This window comes from Prinia subflava, chromosome 3 (assembly GCF_021018805.1).
Source record: "Prinia subflava isolate CZ2003 ecotype Zambia chromosome 3, Cam_Psub_1.2, whole genome shotgun sequence".
Lineage (NCBI taxonomy): Eukaryota > Metazoa > Chordata > Aves > Passeriformes > Cisticolidae > Prinia > Prinia subflava.
The window spans coordinates 58,415,267-58,434,321 of record NC_086249.1 but is presented as its reverse complement, the minus strand read 5'-3'; the positions used below and the strand labels follow the sequence as shown (position 1 = coordinate 58,434,321).

General features: G+C 36.9%; 1 protein-coding gene across 14 annotated transcripts in view; it reads left to right on the top strand.

Annotated features, from left to right (window-relative positions):
• Positions 1-19,055, top strand: part of MYCBP2 (MYC binding protein 2) — a 174,111-nt gene that overhangs the window by 58,174 nt on the left and 96,882 nt on the right. For 13 of the 14 annotated variants that reach the window (XM_063392260.1, XM_063392266.1, XM_063392253.1 and 10 more), the window contains exons 18-21: positions 3,559-3,666; positions 11,042-11,161; positions 11,911-11,992; positions 17,642-17,759. In XM_063392260.1, coding sequence (XP_063248330.1) covers positions 3,559-3,666; positions 11,042-11,161; positions 11,911-11,992; positions 17,642-17,759 — 428 coding nt within the window. The remainder of the gene's footprint in view (positions 1-3,558; positions 3,667-11,041; positions 11,162-11,910; positions 11,993-17,641; positions 17,760-19,055) is intronic. The other variant, XM_063392256.1, reaches the window with a different exon arrangement.

The window sequence follows — 19,055 nt, the reverse complement described above, 5'->3', positions numbered from 1 at the left end:
ACCAAAAAAGCATTTGATCTCTTTCAAGAAGTTAAAAGTAGGTTTTTACAACAGAGGGTACGATCCAACCTCGGACTTAGCTCTGCAACCCGAATTTATACTACTTTTCTGTATGTATGTGGCATCATACTGTTTTTTCAGGTAGCCTGCTGTGTTCAGTCAGCATTTGAGATAATTGGTTTCAGTCTCCTGCAATCACAGCTTGCCAAATAGCATTTGTTTAGGGTGAGGTACTAGAAGAAATCAAAGTATGTGTAATGCAAAGTCAAAATTAAACCCTTTTGTAGTTGTCTAAGAACTTAGATGACCAAGAATGCCAAAGTATATAAGTGCATGTGGAATGAAATAATTGTATACATTTTTCTGAAGTCTCCTGTATTGTTCAATAAATGCATTCTATTTGGAGAAAATGTAGATATTTCTGTGGGTAAATATCCTTTCTTTATGCTTTGAATTCCCTGCCAAACAATGCCCATTTTGGAAAATGTGGACCCAGAAAGGAAAGCTGGTCTTGTCATTTCAGCTAGGGCTGTTCAGCATCTCAGCTCAGCTGTGGAAAAACAGTCTGTGAAGGGAAGGAGTGAATGTCATTTTGCATCATACAGCAACTGATTGAAAATAGCTCTGTAGTTTACCAGTGACTCCTCTTTGCTTATCTCAGTCGCTTGATCTTCTAAAGTGGAGACAAGTAATAGGTTGTTAATCCCCATGCAGATCTATTTTAGAGGCTTCTGGAAGAGTTTTCCAAGTAATGCTCTGCAGGCATTCTTTAACAAATTAAAGGAAGTATCTAATGCATGGCTGGATTGTTCCACCCAGAATATTCTCAGTACCTAAACTTTGCTCCCTTTGTACAGGCAACTGCAGATATAAGCAGAAAGCAGATGCAGTCTGCATCAGTTGTTGTAGTGTTTTGTTGCCTGTGTTTTTTGGAGGGAGAAGGAGGTACTTTGCACTTTGCCAGCATGTGACCCAGGAGGCAGACATCACAATGCAATCAAAATGTGGATTTTGATTTCATTTTTGTAGTTTCCTGTTCTATTATGATCATGTTACAGAGTTTTAGAATGCACAAAAAGCCAAAGAAGATAACAGACATGTTATATAGATTTGGGTACGAATTACTATGAAATGGCAATCTATTGCATTTAACTTTATTTTGGAATCAAGTTCTTTACACAATGATAAATTTAGAGTATATAGGAATATCCAGAAGGAAAGATAAATCCTGCATTGGTCAGAAGGTTAGATTGTCCCAGAATTGTTGTGTTGAGTAGGAGGGTGTTATTCAGATGAGTACCTTGGAGGCTACAGGCAGCTAGCACCATGCTGGAGCTGACAGACTCTTATGATTACTAAACATCCTCTGTCTTAGAAATCTTCTGTAGTTCTTTTGCTCACCTTACTGGACTTCACTTCTTTCTGTTTTCCTGAAATTTTCTTTTGGTATCTTTGCTCTTAGCCCTAAAATGCCAAAGGCTGCCTTCAGGACTGAATCTTGTTCCCTGCACTGTTTGTTGTGCAAGCATTTTTTTGGAACTTTGGAATGTTTGCCTAAATTATCTAGAGATAATTCAGTCTTGCACAAATATTTTAGATCTACACTCTTCAAGCCACACTCTTCGCAGTCCTTGCATCTCTTTTTGTAACTTTGTTAATCTGAGTTTCACTTTTGTCATGTCATCCTGTCCATTCTCTTTCTTCAGATTTTAATTTCATTAGGAACTTTTCAGTAATTCCTGCTTCTTTTGCCTTATTTTCCCGTGTTCTTCATTCACCTTTCCTTGTATCATTTATCCTTCAGATGTCTTTAGCTTTCATAATCTGCTTGTCAATCATCTCTTCCCCTTTTTGCCTTTTCCTGGTATGCCTCAGGATACTCCTTGCTATATCCCCTCCAACTTGTTAAGAAGCACGATGTGGTATGATTTTTGTGTAAGTCAGAACTCCTGAAAGAAGAGTATTAAATGTAGCAAGTAGTTTGGCAGAAAGTAATGTTTACCAAAAATGCATCTATTAAATGGAAGTTCCAATTCAGGGGAGACTGTGAAAGGGGGGAAGCACAATAGCAGGACAACTGAAGGAAGAATCTGCAAGATGCAGGTAAATCAAAAGCAAATTATGATCCCTGATTAGGAGGAGCTCTGAATTAGCAAGAGGGTCTATTCTGGAATAAAGAGGGTCCAAATAAAAACAGTAGAACAAACCCAAAAAATCTGTGCTGTGTGCAGAAACAAACATGACTGAGGAAGTTTAGGACCATTATATTATCTAATACGTTTGAGCCTCTAAGCTAGGGGGATAGACAGTAGTGTATTTTTAAAACTTTTTTTTTTTGTTTTTCAAGTAAATGCTAAAATTTGGGAGCTTCTCTGTATGGAGACAGTTTCTTTATCTGAAGGTTCTAAAGCTACATAGATTCAGCCTAACTTCCACTTAAATACCTATCCATGCTGCTTAGTATTAGTGAAAGAGGTGATGGTCTAAAACTGAGCAGAAAACCTCAGGCAGTGGGCATTTATGAAAAGTTAACCTACATTGTGTTGTTAATAAAGTACAGCTAAGGAATGAGAGTTTCAATGAATTTGCAGAAGAAGGAGGAATATTTGTATTCAGTTTCACATAAGCGTTTTGTTACACAACAGCCTGCTTGGGGGTGCTTTTGTTTACTGTTCCTGGAAGGGCTGGATTTGGGAACCTGTGGAACTGAGTGTCACTTGGCAGAATTAGTTGCTTCTGATTCATGTTTTATGTTGAATGTGAGACTTCTGAAAGGACATGTCCAAAAAATTCTTGGTGGCATGCTTTACCTATAAAACAGGAGAAATGCAGATTTAAGAAACAAATTGCTTGTCCATGACCTGCTTATACTCAGCCTTAATTAAGTGTAGTACCTCACTGCCTAAGTCTAGATTTTTAAAATGAAAAAGCAATCTGGAAAAAATTTAGATACATGTATCATTGCTTTCTTTAAATCAAATCTTTTCTTGAAGACCTTTCAATGGATGGAAAAACATTTTTTAAACGGATTTCAAAATTAAGTAGATGAGAAAAGAGTCATATGATTTGAATAACTTTCTTCATGAAATGTGCAACTTTTTCTTTAAAAGCTATAACATTGCATCTTAAATATAGTAATTGCAAAATAGTTTATGGTGGTAGTTTTTAAATTTAGCATTGATCTTGTTCCAAATCAGTATTTTGAATGTTGTAGGATGTAAGGCAAGATAATTATTCTTTTTATGTTTCAAAGACAATAACGGATATTCACTTTCAAATTTTACTCTAGTGTCAGTATGTTGTATTTCTATTGCTTGCAGTATGGTTGCATACTTAGAAATTCAGGTAAAATTATCACTATGGGATATTTATTGGCTTTTTGCACAAGTTAGCAAGAAATGGCAACTTTCTTGTATTTTAAGCTCTTCTGAATTTAAGAAAACAAGATTATAATTGTTATTATTTTTGTTTTTTCATTGCTTTTAATTTGAATTTTGTTTAAAACACTGTTTCCATTTTGTGAGCTTTCCTATGCATGTGCAAAATGTTTCTCCTCAGGCCCCCTTGTAATTCCTGGTCCTATTTTTATGAACCATCGAGAACAGGCTCTAGCCAGAATCAGACTCTCTCCAGCACCGCTAAAGCATAAACGGGACAAGCACAAAGGTATTTGGTCTTCCTTATTGACAAGGGTGGAAATAAGCCCAGCCTCCCAGTCACTTCTTCCAGATGCTGCATCTGTCTTTTCAAAGAACTGCACAAAACGAGTTCTGCCTTTCCTCCTGTTAGTATCTTGTTACCTGAGGAGAAAGAAAATGCATTTAAATGTTGACCTTTCTTTAGAACAGTAAGTGTTCATTAGTCTGCATCATCTTTGTTTTTCTTTCCCCTTTCTTTTGTGAAATATGCATTGTCTTTCTGAGTATCTTCTCTCATTTCTAATGCTGTCTCATTCTTGATGTTCTTTGTTTTCACTGTAGGAAACTTTACATGTTAGAGTGACTCAAGACTGTCGCACTGCATTTGTGTTGGCTTTTTTTATCCTTTGTTGTCTATTTGGGGTGGTTACTTGAACATATCAGTTCCAGGCTTGTTAATTTTGACATAAATCTTTTCATAGCTATATTATCTTTCTACAAGCCCTTTTTAGGAGTGAAATATTTGAAATAATGTAAACATTACTTCTTGCTAACTTTGGGGAGAGTGCAAATTAAAAGATGTGTTTTTCTCTGCAATATTCTTGAGTTAAATGTTTTTTGCAGAGTATAAGTATGAACATGTCTTGATATTTCAGACATTTTTGTATGTCTGGCAAGCCAGTTCATTATGTCTTCAATTTCTAACTGTGTCATTTGTTCAGATATAAGTGACATATGTTTCTTAGAAAGTGGTAGTGTATTACTAAATATTTCAACTGAACTTATTGAAGCTGAGTGTCTCAAGTCGGATCGTAGATCGCACATATCTGTGTGCTGATGTGTCTGTACATACCTTATTTATATATAAAAGATAAATATGTAAAATGGAGGTTAAAGGCCTGATCAAAGTAAGTAGGAAGCTCCTAAAATGGTGAACCAGAATACTTCGACTAGTTTCTTCAGAATAGCTAAATATTAAAAGTGTTAGTATGGCATTTCAGTTGCATTACTGCAAGTTACTGATTGTATTTGGCATGTATGCAAACAAACTATATGTCAGTTTGAAGCCTTATGGGATAAAATTACAGTGTGTGGATGATAGGCTTACTGAGTTACAAACATACTGGATTGTAAAATCATCTTAAGTTATTTTATGGAAATGAAAGTAAAATTTGATCTTTGAATCTGCATAACATTCTGTCTTTTTGGAATGCACATTGTCTGAGCTTTCAGTCTTGATGGATTAAGTAGAATAACCTATCATAATCTCACTGGAGGGATTGCATGCTGAATGAGAACATACTGAATTTCAGTGTTACGTGAGTGACAGTTTGCTGGTGACCATTATTCTTGAGCTGGGTGCTACTGCTTGTTTTACTGCAAACCCTTGACTCCACAGGCAAGTGCATAAAAGGAGTATGCTTGTCTCACCTACATCAGTGCTTTTTTGGCATGTGTTAGACATTGGAACTGACTTCAGATCAATTATCTCCTTACCAGAGGTATATTCATTAATGTCAGTTTTAGGCTTATGTTGCCTCTTGGGGTTGTGCTAGAAGATTTTTCTCAGATATGCCCTGTAGCACTGAACATTTCTTTTTCTTTAAGGAAGGCTATATGGTAGGAAGTACTCAGTTTATTTTAGTTTTTTGTGTCTTACACTAAAAAGATAAGGAAGTTTTCAAGTAGACTTTTGACCCTTCTTTACCTCAGAAGATTGCTTTTAAAAGACAGCCAAAAATTCCACTAGGAACTAGAAATACCCCTTAACCTTCTCAAAGAGATTCCTGGGGAAAAAGGAAAACTGCTGAAATGGATTGTTATCCAAGTAAAAGACAAGGTGGGAACTGTGAAAAAGATAATGTATATTTCTTGTCTTAGAAGGTAGGCCTCTCTTCTTAAGGCAGTATGTAAAAGCTGTAATAGAGCAGAGATAAAAGGACATTATCACACTGAAATCAGCATTTGTTTTATTTTTGGACATGATGCTTTCCAAACTGTCTTCCTTCAAATATTTCTGCTATAGTAGTTGTCTTCGCACCAAGCAGACCATCAAGATCCTTGGGCAAGGAACATTTAGTTCCGCTGGTAGTACTGATAAGGCCAGTACTAAGCTTGCTGGTACCACCTGTTGCCACTTCTCTGCTTGCAGCTGCAGAACTTCTGTTGATAATGATATTGAAACTTGAATGTGGACAGCTTCCTTGTTCAGACAATTACGTCTAATGTAAAAAGTGTATTTGATACGTACTTGCACATATTGTCAAACCATGGGGAATGGTTTGGGTTGGAACGTACCTTAAAGATCATCCAGTCCCAACCCCCTGACATGGACCCGGACACACTCCACTAGGTTAGGTTGCTCAAAGCCACATCCATCCTGGCCTGGAACACTTGGGGTGGTGGGACATCCTTGATTTCTCTGGCCAACCTGTTCCAGTGCTTCATCACCCTCAGAGGAAGGAATTTTTTTTATAATAATCTACCAGTCTGTCACTTGTGGAATTCCTCTATTTGATTGTCCAGTTGAAAACTCCCAATTTCATTGAAACAGCTGTTTTTGTAGAAATCTTGCCATTATCATTTACTTTTTTCACATTTATAGGGTCAGCATATCAAATCCTTGTTACTACAAAAAAACTACATAATTAAGCCTAGTCTTCCTGATTTGTCTTCCACAATTATAAATAGAAATGATTAGGTATGACATTTTTTATATTCATGGAGTGATTTGACACTAAGAAGAAAAATGAGCTTGTGCTTCATCCTCGTTTTTTAATGAGGTAGTGAGTTTCCAGTCTACATCTCCAGTCCCTGTAGATTCCCATAACTGAGGATCTGAGTAAAAAAGATCAATGGAAGTCTGTAAAATTTTCTCAACTGCAGAAATGAACTGAGTAGCAATTTAAAATGAAGTAAGCTCCTTGGGTTAGCTAAGATTCAGCAATTTGAATGCCACTTCTTTCCTGTATTTGTAAATAGTGGTAAATGTTCGAAGAAACGTGAAACAAATACCCTGAAAAAGACAAAGACTTGACGGAGCTGAACCTGCATGGATGGAAGAAGATACAGGTCAACCATGTTGCAGACACTAAGAGAAAATTACCAGATGTTCAAGAAAGCTTAATTGGAATTTGCTTTTAAACTTTTTAGTTGTCTAAGATGCCATGTGAATGGCAGAGTAGTTTGAAGCAGTCATTGGAGTGAGACAGCTGACAATGAAAAACCTTCATCTAAGACTTGATAATTAGAACATGAATTTTTTATCACTTCATTGTACTTGTTATGAACTTGTATGATTCTGCATATTGTATTTCACCTATAAGCTCGAGTAAGCTCCATAGCAACTTCTCAAGCATCTAACAGACTGACTTTTTTTGCTGCCCCCATAGGATGAATGATTTTCACAATCAGAGTATATTTCTCTTACTCCTGCACTGTAGCAATAAAACTAGTTACAGATATTTCAGCTGCAGCCTGGAGTAGACAGCCAAGAAGCTGCAGGCACAGGCTGATTTGTTCAAGTGATGTTGTATATAGTCACAGAAACTAACCAGTAACTTGACCAACATGTTTTATTTGGGTAATTGCTGCTGAGCAGAACAAAAATTTGTTGGCAAATGATGTGGTCTGAAGAGACTGTTATTGTAACAATTTTTACTGTATGGTCATGTTCCATTAAAGTTTTTCATCTGTGGGGAGAAGACATGTATTTAACATTTTTAGAAGTGCTTTTTTTCTCTTCCAAAGATAGATGGTAAGTGAGAAATAGAGTATCACCACCCTTACTGCTGGGGAGCACTACCAAAATGCTTTTACTCTGGTCTGGGCCAAGCAAGGGTCCACAATATTATTTTTTAATAATGCTGTGTTTGGGTTTTTTGCCAGAGGAAGTCTCATTTAAGGCTTATTACTTCACTTGGTATTGGGACTGAATTAGCTTTTCCTTTGTCCCTAGAAAGCAGTGGTTTTTGTGGCAGCAATATGAGCCAAGAGAACTTCTAAGCATGTTTAATGGAGGAGGAAAATTGTTTTCAGGAGTTAAGAATTTTCTGAGTGGTAGTAAGGATTGGTTGGTTGTATTTGCAGTTCTCTTTCTTTCCTTCCCCAACTTTGAGATATCAGAGGTGAAAACCCATCATTGTGAAGTTGTTCGTGGAGCACACCCCTCAGTGTTGACAGCAGGAAGTTCTTCACAGCTTTTCCTTGGGGCTTTCTTCTCTCTCAGAGAGATGAAGTCAAAGTTTGTTCAGTGGTGCTGTAGTTGGATAACACTGGAGGTACTAACCTGCTCTCCTTAAAGGTTCCATGCGTCCAACAAGAAGAGTCATTGCTTCAGTAGGCTTTTTATTATCCCCTTTCAGGAACTAGTTTTAATGAAATGATAAGGTGCACAATTGTTTGAAGGAAAACAAATGTGTATCTCCTTGGTTACAGTTGTTCCTTGAGACATGCAATTAAGCTCTCAGCACCCATCTTTGAATTACATTTTTTTAAATTGTTTTGGAAGTATTGGAAGGGAAGAGGATGACCCAGTTTGTTTGCCTTATCTCAAAATGTAAGTTCTCCTAGCAGTGTTGCTGGAAAAATATGGTAATTATTGGCCATGTGATGGAGTAATAAATCAGCACTGTAGTCCCAAAGTATTACTCTAAAAGTAATGATATTCTATTTGGCTTTATATATTTTGGTCAAAAGGCTTTTCCAAAAGACTAGCTGTTTTAGTTGCAAGGGTTTTGTACTTAACCACACATAAATTATCAAGTGCTTATCAAGTTTTGAAGATCCAAACCATCCAAAACTTGAGACAGTTACTAACCATGCAAAGGAGGCTGAGAGGAATTCCATTTTCACTTAAAAAAATTTCACACTTGAGCAAAATAAGATATGTATGAAAGACAGTTTCTTCTGTTCCTGTCTTCTTAGAGCTTTGAGAAATTAGCTTTGGAAATTGAAAACACCAACTTGGCAAAATTTTATCTTGTAAAATAAATGTATTTCTCAGATAAGTATTTGCAAGACTTGTTTTGTGTGAAGGTATTTGTTCTCCACATCCTGCAGACTAATATTTAGTGTTTCCTCAAGGGGAGTACAGTGTTATGCATTCATTTACACCTTTGGAGAAAATGAGGGTACATCTAGAATCAGGTTTTATTTAAAGGTAGCATTGTATATTTATCAGCGGAGAAAACAGCAATCCCCACCTTTTTGTTAGTAGCTTTTGAAACCCTTTAGAGCAGGATGTTTTTCTTACAATAAGGCAGAAAGTGCACAAGTGGCTCTTTAAGTTTCTGCAGATCACTTGATCTGCTGCAGTTATGTGACCAGAAGACACTTGCTGCTACCTTTTGCTAATGTGACTGCTGCCTACATGACTTGGTTGCTGTATGCCCAGTGTGTTTCATTGGAGGTGCATGCAGTCATGACACCTTCTTACTGGATATGTGTATTTCTGACAGATGATTATTCAGGAGCATTTACACAATGGAAGAGCTCATATTTTTCATTATTCAGCAGGATCTGAGGGAGGAGGGGCCACAGGTAGACTTCTGGAATAATCAGCTATTTTTCTGCTCCTGTCTGAAAAACTTGTATGAAATTGGAAAGCAGTAAGCTTGCTGAATAAATATTTCTGGGGGCAATATCAGCTGTTAGAACCACCTCTTGATTACTTTGGCATATAGAGTTTAATGCAAAAGTAGGCATAAAAAGTTCAAAGGTACTGTATTTGAGAAGTAGTAAAACTTAACTAAAATACTGTGAGCTGCTTAAGGCAGAATTACAGGACTAAGAGGAAAACTGTAATTTTGAGGGGTTATTGTTGGTAAATGATGATTCTGTTTCCTTATATTTGCTTTTGTTATCAATGCAAAAAAAAAAAAAAGCTGCACACCAGACCTTCAGAGACATTTCTTCTAATTTGTGTGCAATCTGGTAGTACACAAGCTCAAAAATCCCATAGCAGTTCTGAGAGATGGGTTTTTTAAACCATGTCTCCATTTCACATATATCCAGCATGTAGTGCATGCTTCAAAGGGATACTTTACCTGTGCTTTTAAACCCAATTCTTCAAAAATATTAGTACCTACATGCACTGTTCCTTTACAGATGTGAACTACATGCAGATTCATGTAATTTCTATACTCAAATCACTAGGAAATAGCTTTTTAGAAAATTCTTAGAACAGTATGATTTTTTTGATCTTTAATTTGCATGTAGCAAATGTGTGAAATGATTTTACTGTATCAGCAGTTTCTCTACAATAAAAAGAAAATTTTGAGTAATATGTATAAAAGCAGAATTATATTTAAAAAAACTTGTAAGTCTGTAATTGCTGTGCTTCCCACAGGGAATAATGAAGTCTTGAAGTTCAAACTTCCACCGATGATTATGCAGGAAAACACTTAGAAATTCTAGGTATAGATCTAAATTAACAACACCTTGAACTCTTTGAGCAGCAGTTGTTTCCCTTTGTATGAGGTTTGTTAATAGAGCAGTACCCAGCATTGTCACAGAAAGAATGTGCAGTCTTCGATGTGCAGTTATATTTTGCTTCATGTATTTCTGTCATTTCTATATGCTAGATAGTGTGTGACTAAAGTTTATTAGGTGATAGAAACATTCTGATTTCTGAAGAAGAATGGTAGCTTGAAGGAAATTTTGGAATAACACATTGCACTTCAGTGCTTTTGTCCAATGTGGAGGCAGTTTGACTTTAGGAACCAGTATTGTGCTTCATATACTAAACACATAGATGTTTACTAAAGGAAATCACAGAAGTGTTGTCTAAAAATGCATGGAAGCAGACAGGAGAAGATGGGTGAGTTGTCTGCTTTGTTAGAAATGAGCTGTGTAAGTAATTGTCAGCTACTTAAAACAGGGGCTCTGTGGCTGAATTGGAGTCTTAAGTAAAGTCTTAAGTTTAAGTAAACTCCTTAAAGAGTAGTAATTGGAAAATGTAGACCAGGAAAACTAGCCTGTGGAGTTTAACTGCAGTGCTGCCTACTTAATTATGCTACCTTATTAAGAATGAAAGTGATGGCTGTTAAGCAAAGCTTTTGAAGTTTGAATTTTCTGTTTTGCTGGTTCTTTCTGTCTGCACTTTGGGAAGTTTGTGCTGTAGAGGATATTTTCCAATGCCTGCCTTTATAGTAAACTGGTTAAAAATAGAGTTTCTGTCATCTTCCACATCTGCTTTGATGCTTTGATGCCACACTTTGAGCTGTCTCTTTTGCTACTCTGTGAGTTCTGTCTTCTACCTTACAAGTGGTAGAATGGGGAGTTATTTACTATTCTTGTTCTAATATAACTATTATCTTGTATCTAATCTAACTTGTATCTAACATTCTTCTAATATAACTTTATCAGAATGTGTAGGATATAATTGTAACTTTTGTTTGTAGATGGAAGTGGAGAAAGAGGTGAGAAGGATGCCAGCAAAATCACTACATACCCACCAGGGGCTGTCCGCTTTGACTGTGAACTGCGAGCTGTACAAGTCAGTTGCGGATTTCACCATTCAGGTAAGAACAACTCAGTGTTAATTAAGAAAGTCTATAGTAGAGGGGTTTTTTTTAAGTTGTCAAATGTGTCCTCACTGCTTTGTTCAGTTTTTAATATGGATGTATAGAGAAGTGCTAAAAGTTGAAAACGTGGCAGGGTCATTTTGTAGCCTACTACACTGCCATAGAAACATAGAGTATCTTCACATAAAAGGGACCCATAATCATAGGAGTTGGATCATAAAGGCCAACTCCTGGTCCTGCGCAGAACCATCTTGAAGAATCACAGCATGTGCCTGGGAGTGTTGTCCAAACACTTCCTGAATTCTGTCAGGCTTCTGTGACCACATCCCTGGGGAGCTTATTGCAGTGTCCAGCCACCCTCTGGGTGAAGAACCTTTTCTTAATATCCAGCCTAAACCTTCCCTGACACATTCCGTGCCATTTCATTACATGCTCCAAAGTAAGATAACCACCCACGTCACCTCCCTGATTCCAGCACTGAAAGGCAGTTCACTGTCCTTCAGTAGTGAAAAGGACTATAAGTATTGCGTATTGAGTTACATCAGAGCTTGTAAGCAGTTTCGGAGTCAGTTTAAAACATCTGCACAGCAGAGCTGTGCTCCTGCATCGAAGTGTTAGTTGTGATGGGTTGTGGAATCTAGTCTGGATCTCTTAGGAATCGTTAACTGCTTCTGAGAAGGGTGACCAGCACTGGCACAGTGCCATGTCATGTGTGTATGCTGGAAAAATATTTTGTTGTTTTTCAGTGGTTTTGATGGAGAATGGTGATGTTTACACATTTGGATATGGGCAGCATGGTCAGCTTGGACACGGTGATGTTAATTCCAGGTAGGCTGGTAATAAAAGGATGTGATTGTGTATTGCTGTACTGCTGCATAAGAAATGGCTGAATTTCTGATTCTCTGTTGCTAGCAAGTGTGAAAATTCAAATATAAACCAAATAAAATTAAAAAGGTCTTGTGCACTTATTCCCCATAAGCCCCTGAATATAGATACAGTAACAGTGTTCTTGTTCTGTATTAATACATGAAAGCTTCTGTGCACAGTTATTGGCATTGCTTTGATAAGTGTTTAAAAGACTTCTGTCTCTCTAATTCTTCCTGAATATATGAGAATTACATTGAAGTTTCATTAAGATTTCATTTTTTTCTGTAACATACTATGTATGCAATAATTAAAATAGTATGTTATTGTAAACACAGATAAACCTGTTCCTGTTAAATCATTGATAAGAGTTTACAGAATATTCACAGAATCACAGAATATTCTGAGTTGGCAGGGACCCACAAGGATCATTGCATCCAACTCCTAAATGAATGGCCTGTATGGAGATCAAACCCACAACCTTGGTGTTACTAGCACTATGCTCTGAGTTAATCTCAGTTCAGTTATGATATATTTTGCTCATCAGTTATCTCCCAAATGAAGTCCCTAAGCTTTGGTGTCAGCTGCATTTTGTAGTCACTTGTTTTGGGTGTTGGCAGAAGAGTGATGTATGCTTTCACTTTGGTCAATGGAAACAGAGAAGTCAACAGAGCCTGGAGAGGTAATCCACTAACCAGACACTGCTTTCATGCTGTAGCTTTGCTTAGTAGCTCTGTAAACTTGGTCTCCATTGACTACAGTGAGAGCATAGATAGTCAAATATAGATTACTTTAATGTGAAGCTCAATCTTACCCTTAGTATCTCAGCTATTCATTAAAGTAAATCAAAAAACATTGTCCTGCCATGAAAAGAAATGTGATTTAGGTCTTTGAACAAGTACATATGCCATGTAATGCACATGATGAGGGTTTATATAGTAGGAATCTTTCAGACTTCGTGTGTGTCCAGTAATGCTCAGTATCCTTATGTAAAAGGCATACAGAGTGGAGCATCCATGACCTGTCTTCAGTTCTCTCATTTCTCTTGTAGTAGTCAGGTGAAAATTACTGAAATCTATCCTCCTAATCTCTTTGGAGACTTCAAAACCCTTTCTTTCGTCAAGTTCTTGAAGAAATCTTCATCATCTTAAAACTTGCGTTGGATTCACTAAGCCGAAGGGGGAGAGGGAAGAATGAAAGAAAGTATACTGGAAATATTGCCTGGTATTGGCTGCTCTGCCTGATAATAGTCTCTGAACTGACACTCCTACTCACTTTGCATTAGACTGATGAATACAGTCTGAGTTTCTGTCTCTGATAAAATCATATCACAGACAAGTACTTTGTTTTTCCTTCCTGGAAATTCTTGGGTATTTGTTCCAAGGAACAATGGCTTAAACTAGCAATTGAAGTTGCTATTAGAATAAGGCTAGTTTCTGTCTTAAAGATTGAAGAAGTACACACAGCAGTGACATTTGTACTGGTAACTTAATGTCACCTATTTCCAACTTTGATGAAATCACTTGGCTTCTTGGAAGGCTTTAGAGCTATCTGCTGTATTTGTCAGTATTTCAGGTGATAAACCCTACATCTGTTGCTTATTTAGATAGAAATTGGATGAAGAGCAGTAGTAGTTCCAAGTGAGATCCTAAAGAGAATATGGAAAATCTTGTGCTGAAGGATAGTGCTTGACCAGAAGTAGAAGCTGAGGAGGTGCAAGTGACTTGGCACAGACCTTTGTGTCGTTCTATGTCAGGCCCTAGAAAGTGTCTGATAAAAACCTTGAAGAAATTTGAAATATGTCCTATGCATGAGAACTGGCTATAGTACTATATTGCTATTAAGCACCATCATTCAAATTATAATTTCTTCATTGATGTACTTCTTTTTCCAGCTTTAAGTAGAGATCTCTCTTCTGTCCTCACAGTAAGGGATTCAGAGAAGGAAACAGGGAATCCTTATGCAGAGTTCCACCTCAGTTGGGACGCAGTGGTGCTCAGATGGCCAGCTCCTGCCAGGTCAGTGGTATGTCAGTCATGCAGTGTGTCACATTGCCTGTATTGACCTCAGGAAGAGCATCATCTTCTGAATCCAGGAACTGATACTCTACTGTGTTTTTGGGAGAGAGACAGAGAGAAGAGAGAGAAGAAAAAAAAGTAGAATTTAGGCATCCTTAATTAAGGGGATTCTGGACTCCTCAATTAGAATGTTGGAAACATCATAAATTCTTCCTCTACTTCAGTAGGAGTGAGATAGATTACATGCCCTATCAGTAAGCTGGATCCATTAAATTAGCTTGTGTAGACTTTTTGTTGTAACATCTACAGTGGCAGATGTTGATGAGCTGTTCACTGCATGAAAGGTTTGTCAGTCTGTGCTTATATTCTCCTTGAATTAGATGCTGGTGAATAGAAACTCAGTGGAAGCAAGAGATGCTTTGCAGTATCTAGGTGAAAAATAGCATGTATTGTGCTCAGGTAAGCAAAGGCTTCCTTGTTGCTGGTGCTTCTCTCAAGAAGCTGGAAGTTAAAACTCCAGGATCTTTCTGTTACTGTTCAAAATTTGTTTGCATTTTTTTGGTATGAACTCTTGACTTCAGCACTCCATTAGCAAGTACATCATGGCCTGACAGTCAAGCTCCAGAAATGGAACAACTGTAGTGATACAGTCTTGATAGGATTTTGCTTCCAAAGGTTCAACAGTAATATAAAGCAGTACTGATCAGACCTTCAATGGTCAGCTGGTTTCCACTTGAAGATAAAGAATAGAGACTATATTCTATTAAAAACTCCTGGGGGAAAAAGTGTTCCATCATCTCTGTTAAACTATGTTTCTAGGTGTATTTTCTGATTATTTTACTCCAGTGGTGAGGTTCAGGTCATATTTACATCTTTTCACCAATTTCCTCTAAAATGGAGTCACTTCTAAAATATAAAAGTATCCATTTTCTCTGTAGTGAGGTTGTCCAATTCTGCTTGCAATGGGCAGAAGCTGCTGCTGGTTTCCTCTCACCCACTGGCCAGCAGCAGCTCGCAGTGAACCCATGTTTGCAGCACCACGGTCAGCTGCCCCCAGTGACATGTTTTGGGACCTGGCAGGCAGCTGGTGGCTGCCTAAGCACCACGGACAGCGATTGTTCCAACAGGTCATGCATGATGAATTTTCAACGACTACAACTGCTCTCAGAAATGCTTTGCCTTTGGGATGGAAGAGGAGTTCCATGTGAACAGCATGCATCTGGACCGACTTCAGGATCCTGAGTTAGCTGATGAATGTACATCTGCTCAATTATTCAGAAATTGTCGCTTTTTCCCAAAGGATCTCAGATTACTTTCTCTATAGCTGAGGTTGTCTTTGGTGATTTTCCAGGCATTCTGTCACTTTGCCACCAGCGTGTCTTTCCACTCCATCCCAGAAAAATACTCCTTGTTTTCTTTGATTCAATGGAGAAACTTCGGTTTTTACAACCTTGCCAGAGTCTGTCAGACTCTTCAGTGTCTATTCTGAGCTTTCCCATGTTGAGTTTCAGGGGAATAAGGAAATACTCAATTGTATCACAGGTTTTAAATTCCATGTGCACGAGTCAAACTGTCTTACTGTATTTTTTGAAATCCCTCTTCCTTTTATGAAGTGAAAAGTAGTTTTCTGCAATTCACGTTTATTTTATGATGTAGTTAAGTATCTTTTTTTTTCTGTTCATTTCTAAATGAAGTGATGAACTGTAGTTGGGCATTCCAAAAGCTGGGTGATCTTAATGAAAAAGCTATTTAAGAGGATAATATATTTCATCTCTCTACATTAGGTGGTAATTTGATTTTATTCTGCTGTTGCCGAGGGACTGTCAAACACAGCATTCATATAACATTGCTGATAGATTCAACTGGAAAAACAAAAAGATAAATAGTTATGGTGATAATAGCTTAGTTTTAAGCATTAATATTGAAATATTCACTACTTTTTAAAATAAACATATGATTGCTAATTCCATGTTGCAGCTATTATACTTTTGAGGGAGAGGAAGAAAAACTTTATGATAAAATACTTCCTTTTAACAGGTGTGCCTTTGGATTAGTTACTAGTTATGTTTTATTTATTGCCTTTTTGAGTTTCGTTAAAATTAATGAGACGCAAATGTAAAGCATTTTTTAATTTCATCATTGGTGCTGCTAAACTTGTGTATAATCATAGCAATGTCCAAATCCATGTGCCTATAGACCAAGAAAAGCGCTTAAATTTGTGTGTTATGTTGTGCTTGATTTTATTCTGCCCTTCAGTCCCTCCATCTCTACTAGTCACCAACGGAAAACTACATTTGCCACCAAAGAATACTTCTGTATACCTATGTTCACCCTTCTTTGGGTCATCAGCCTATCTTCGTGCTACATTCCTCTGCTACACATTTTTGTATGTTCATATCTTCCCATCTACCTTTTTTCTCCTGAACACGATGCTTCACCTTCCTCATACTTTCTTGACTTCTATTTTACCTGCAATTCAGCCAAAATTAGAATTTTGAGATGAACCATGTTTTAGCACATCAGCTGCTAAACAATCATTAGGTAACTGGCCTTTTCTTTTTATTCTGGTATAATCAACCTGTTCTTATTTTAGATTAGCCTATTTTTGAAAGGCTGTGTTTGAAAGTAAGTTCACGTAGTGCTGTCATCCTCTGTATAGCTCTGAGCGCAGTTCCCAACCACAAAACTCAGTGGGAATAACTTGTTCTTCAAATTCACTCTTTCTAACTCCACAGGAAATACCACGTCTAGATAGGCATTCATTGTGGGATTCAAAGTCTTCTAAGTTTCTGTTCTCTTTGTTGGAATTGAAATAAAAATTTTAGTGTCTCACACTTTTTATCTTTTGTGCTCTTTCTATTTCAAGTCATCAATTCAAGTTTTCTTTCTTTGCATCTTGAACACGCTATCTTTTTTTTCCCTTCATTTTCACTGAAGTTGAAAGTTTATTTTCTTAGGTCTGTCCATATTTGGGAGACAAATGGATTAGACCTTTTCATATCTCCGGAAAATAGCTTGGAGAGGTCTATTTTTTATTGAGACTGAGTTTAATGGGAGAGGAGCCGATGGAGAGGAGAAGACCTTTATTTCTTTTGTAATTCCCTAGACAATGATCTTGAGAGTGCTGTAGCAGTATTGCTTCTGGAACTGTACTAGAGTATCGGCCATATAAGGCTTCGGTTGCTTCCAGTGGTTTTTTAAGTGCTTAAGTAGAGTTCTCAGAACATATTCTACTGCTACATTTCATTGCAATGTATTTTGTATTCATACAAAAATACACACATATATATGTTATTGTATCTACACAACTGTAATTCTAGAATTACGTATTAAATTAATAATTCTTATTCTATGCTAATTTCTGACTTTAACTGAAGAGAGGATCCTTGATCTGTTTCCCTGTAACAGAAGGGCATAAACATAATTGGTGCAGTTTTTCAAACCTCTGTTAGTTTATTATGTAAGATGTTTCTTAGCTATAATATGCTAATCTAGTGAATATATTTCACAGCAATTGAAATACTTACGATACTAATGTATGTTTTAAATGTTGCATGACCATATATTGATATAGAATTAATTTATTTTTATATAGGGGATGTCCCACTTTGGTGCAAGCATTACCAGGTCCTAGTACACAAGTTACTGCTGGGAGCAACCACACAGCTATTCTCTTAATGGATGGCCAGGTTTTCACATTTGGAAGTTTCTCAGTAAGGAAATGTTATTTGCTCATGAGAATAAGATAATAGTTAATGTGTTGTTCAAAGACCTTTCAAGACTCCTTATACTTGCTCTTATAGAACTGTGCATGACTTCTGCATGTCTTCAATGCCTGTTATGTTTTTAAAATGTAGCCTTTAATATTGTTCTGATTAGAAAAGCATAATGCCAGGAATTCTTGGGGATTTTTTTATATTTTAATGAAGATAGTGATTTAAAACAGTGTTATTTATAAGGTGCACCAGTTTTCTCAAATTCCTACTGTTTCAAGCTTGGTTCTAAGTAAATGTTGCCTATTCTGTTACCTGTCTCTGTTCGATAGAAAAAGCGTCCTGGTTTCTTTCACAGAAACAGCAGTGAGTTGCAGAAGTTCTGCTACACTTGAGGGGAGGGGTTATTGCTCAGTATAACACAGCACAACTCCAGTTGTCCTCTTTCATATCCACATGGTGTACATTTTACCATGCCTGTGTGGAATCCTTTCTTATATTCATTAAATAAGTATTTAAACATTGTTTCCTTCCTTCTGTGCTTCCTTGTGTTTGCAAAGATGCCTCATAGCAATCTCTGCAGAGTCAATCTGTTGTTTGCATGTTCCCTCTAATGTTTTTATTGGAATCTTTTTTTGCAAAAGCTAGAATATAGGTATTGAGATACTTTTACATGCTTTAAAAACTATGTACTGCCAAACACAACAGAAGAGTAATTTCATCTTTGAAACCTTTTTACCAAAAAAAAAATTTAAAAAAGGAAGGCTGAAATTTTGGAAGCAGAAAGTCATTGTTTGAACTAAAAATGAGTAATATTTTGTTGTTTTCCAGACTTTAGGCAAGAGCTTTGTCTGTGTTCCTGTTAAAACCAACATGGGCATGTAAAGGTTTAAGCTTTGTTGTCTTGCAGTGAAACTTAGCCTCTGAAAAACCAAATTCACTCTCAGAAATGGAATATAAAAGCTTGACAGTTGACAGAGGGTTTTTTTCTCCTTTTTCCAAAAGAAAAAATAAGTTTAGGTCCTATTTAGACCACTTGCTTTTGGTCTGGTTTTAGTAATGCAGTGCTTGAAAGTTTGCTGAAAGCTTCATAATGTCAAGACAAAATGAAAACAAAGCATGTTACTTGAAAATGTCTTCACTAGGATTATTCACTTATATTCTTACACAGAAAGATGAGTAACGTGCTGAACAGAAGACATTGCTGTATATACATTTTTCTTCTCTCTAATCATGTTAACTTCACTGGCATGCAGTGCAGTTTCTGTGCCAGAGGGAGGTGTAGCTGGAGAATGA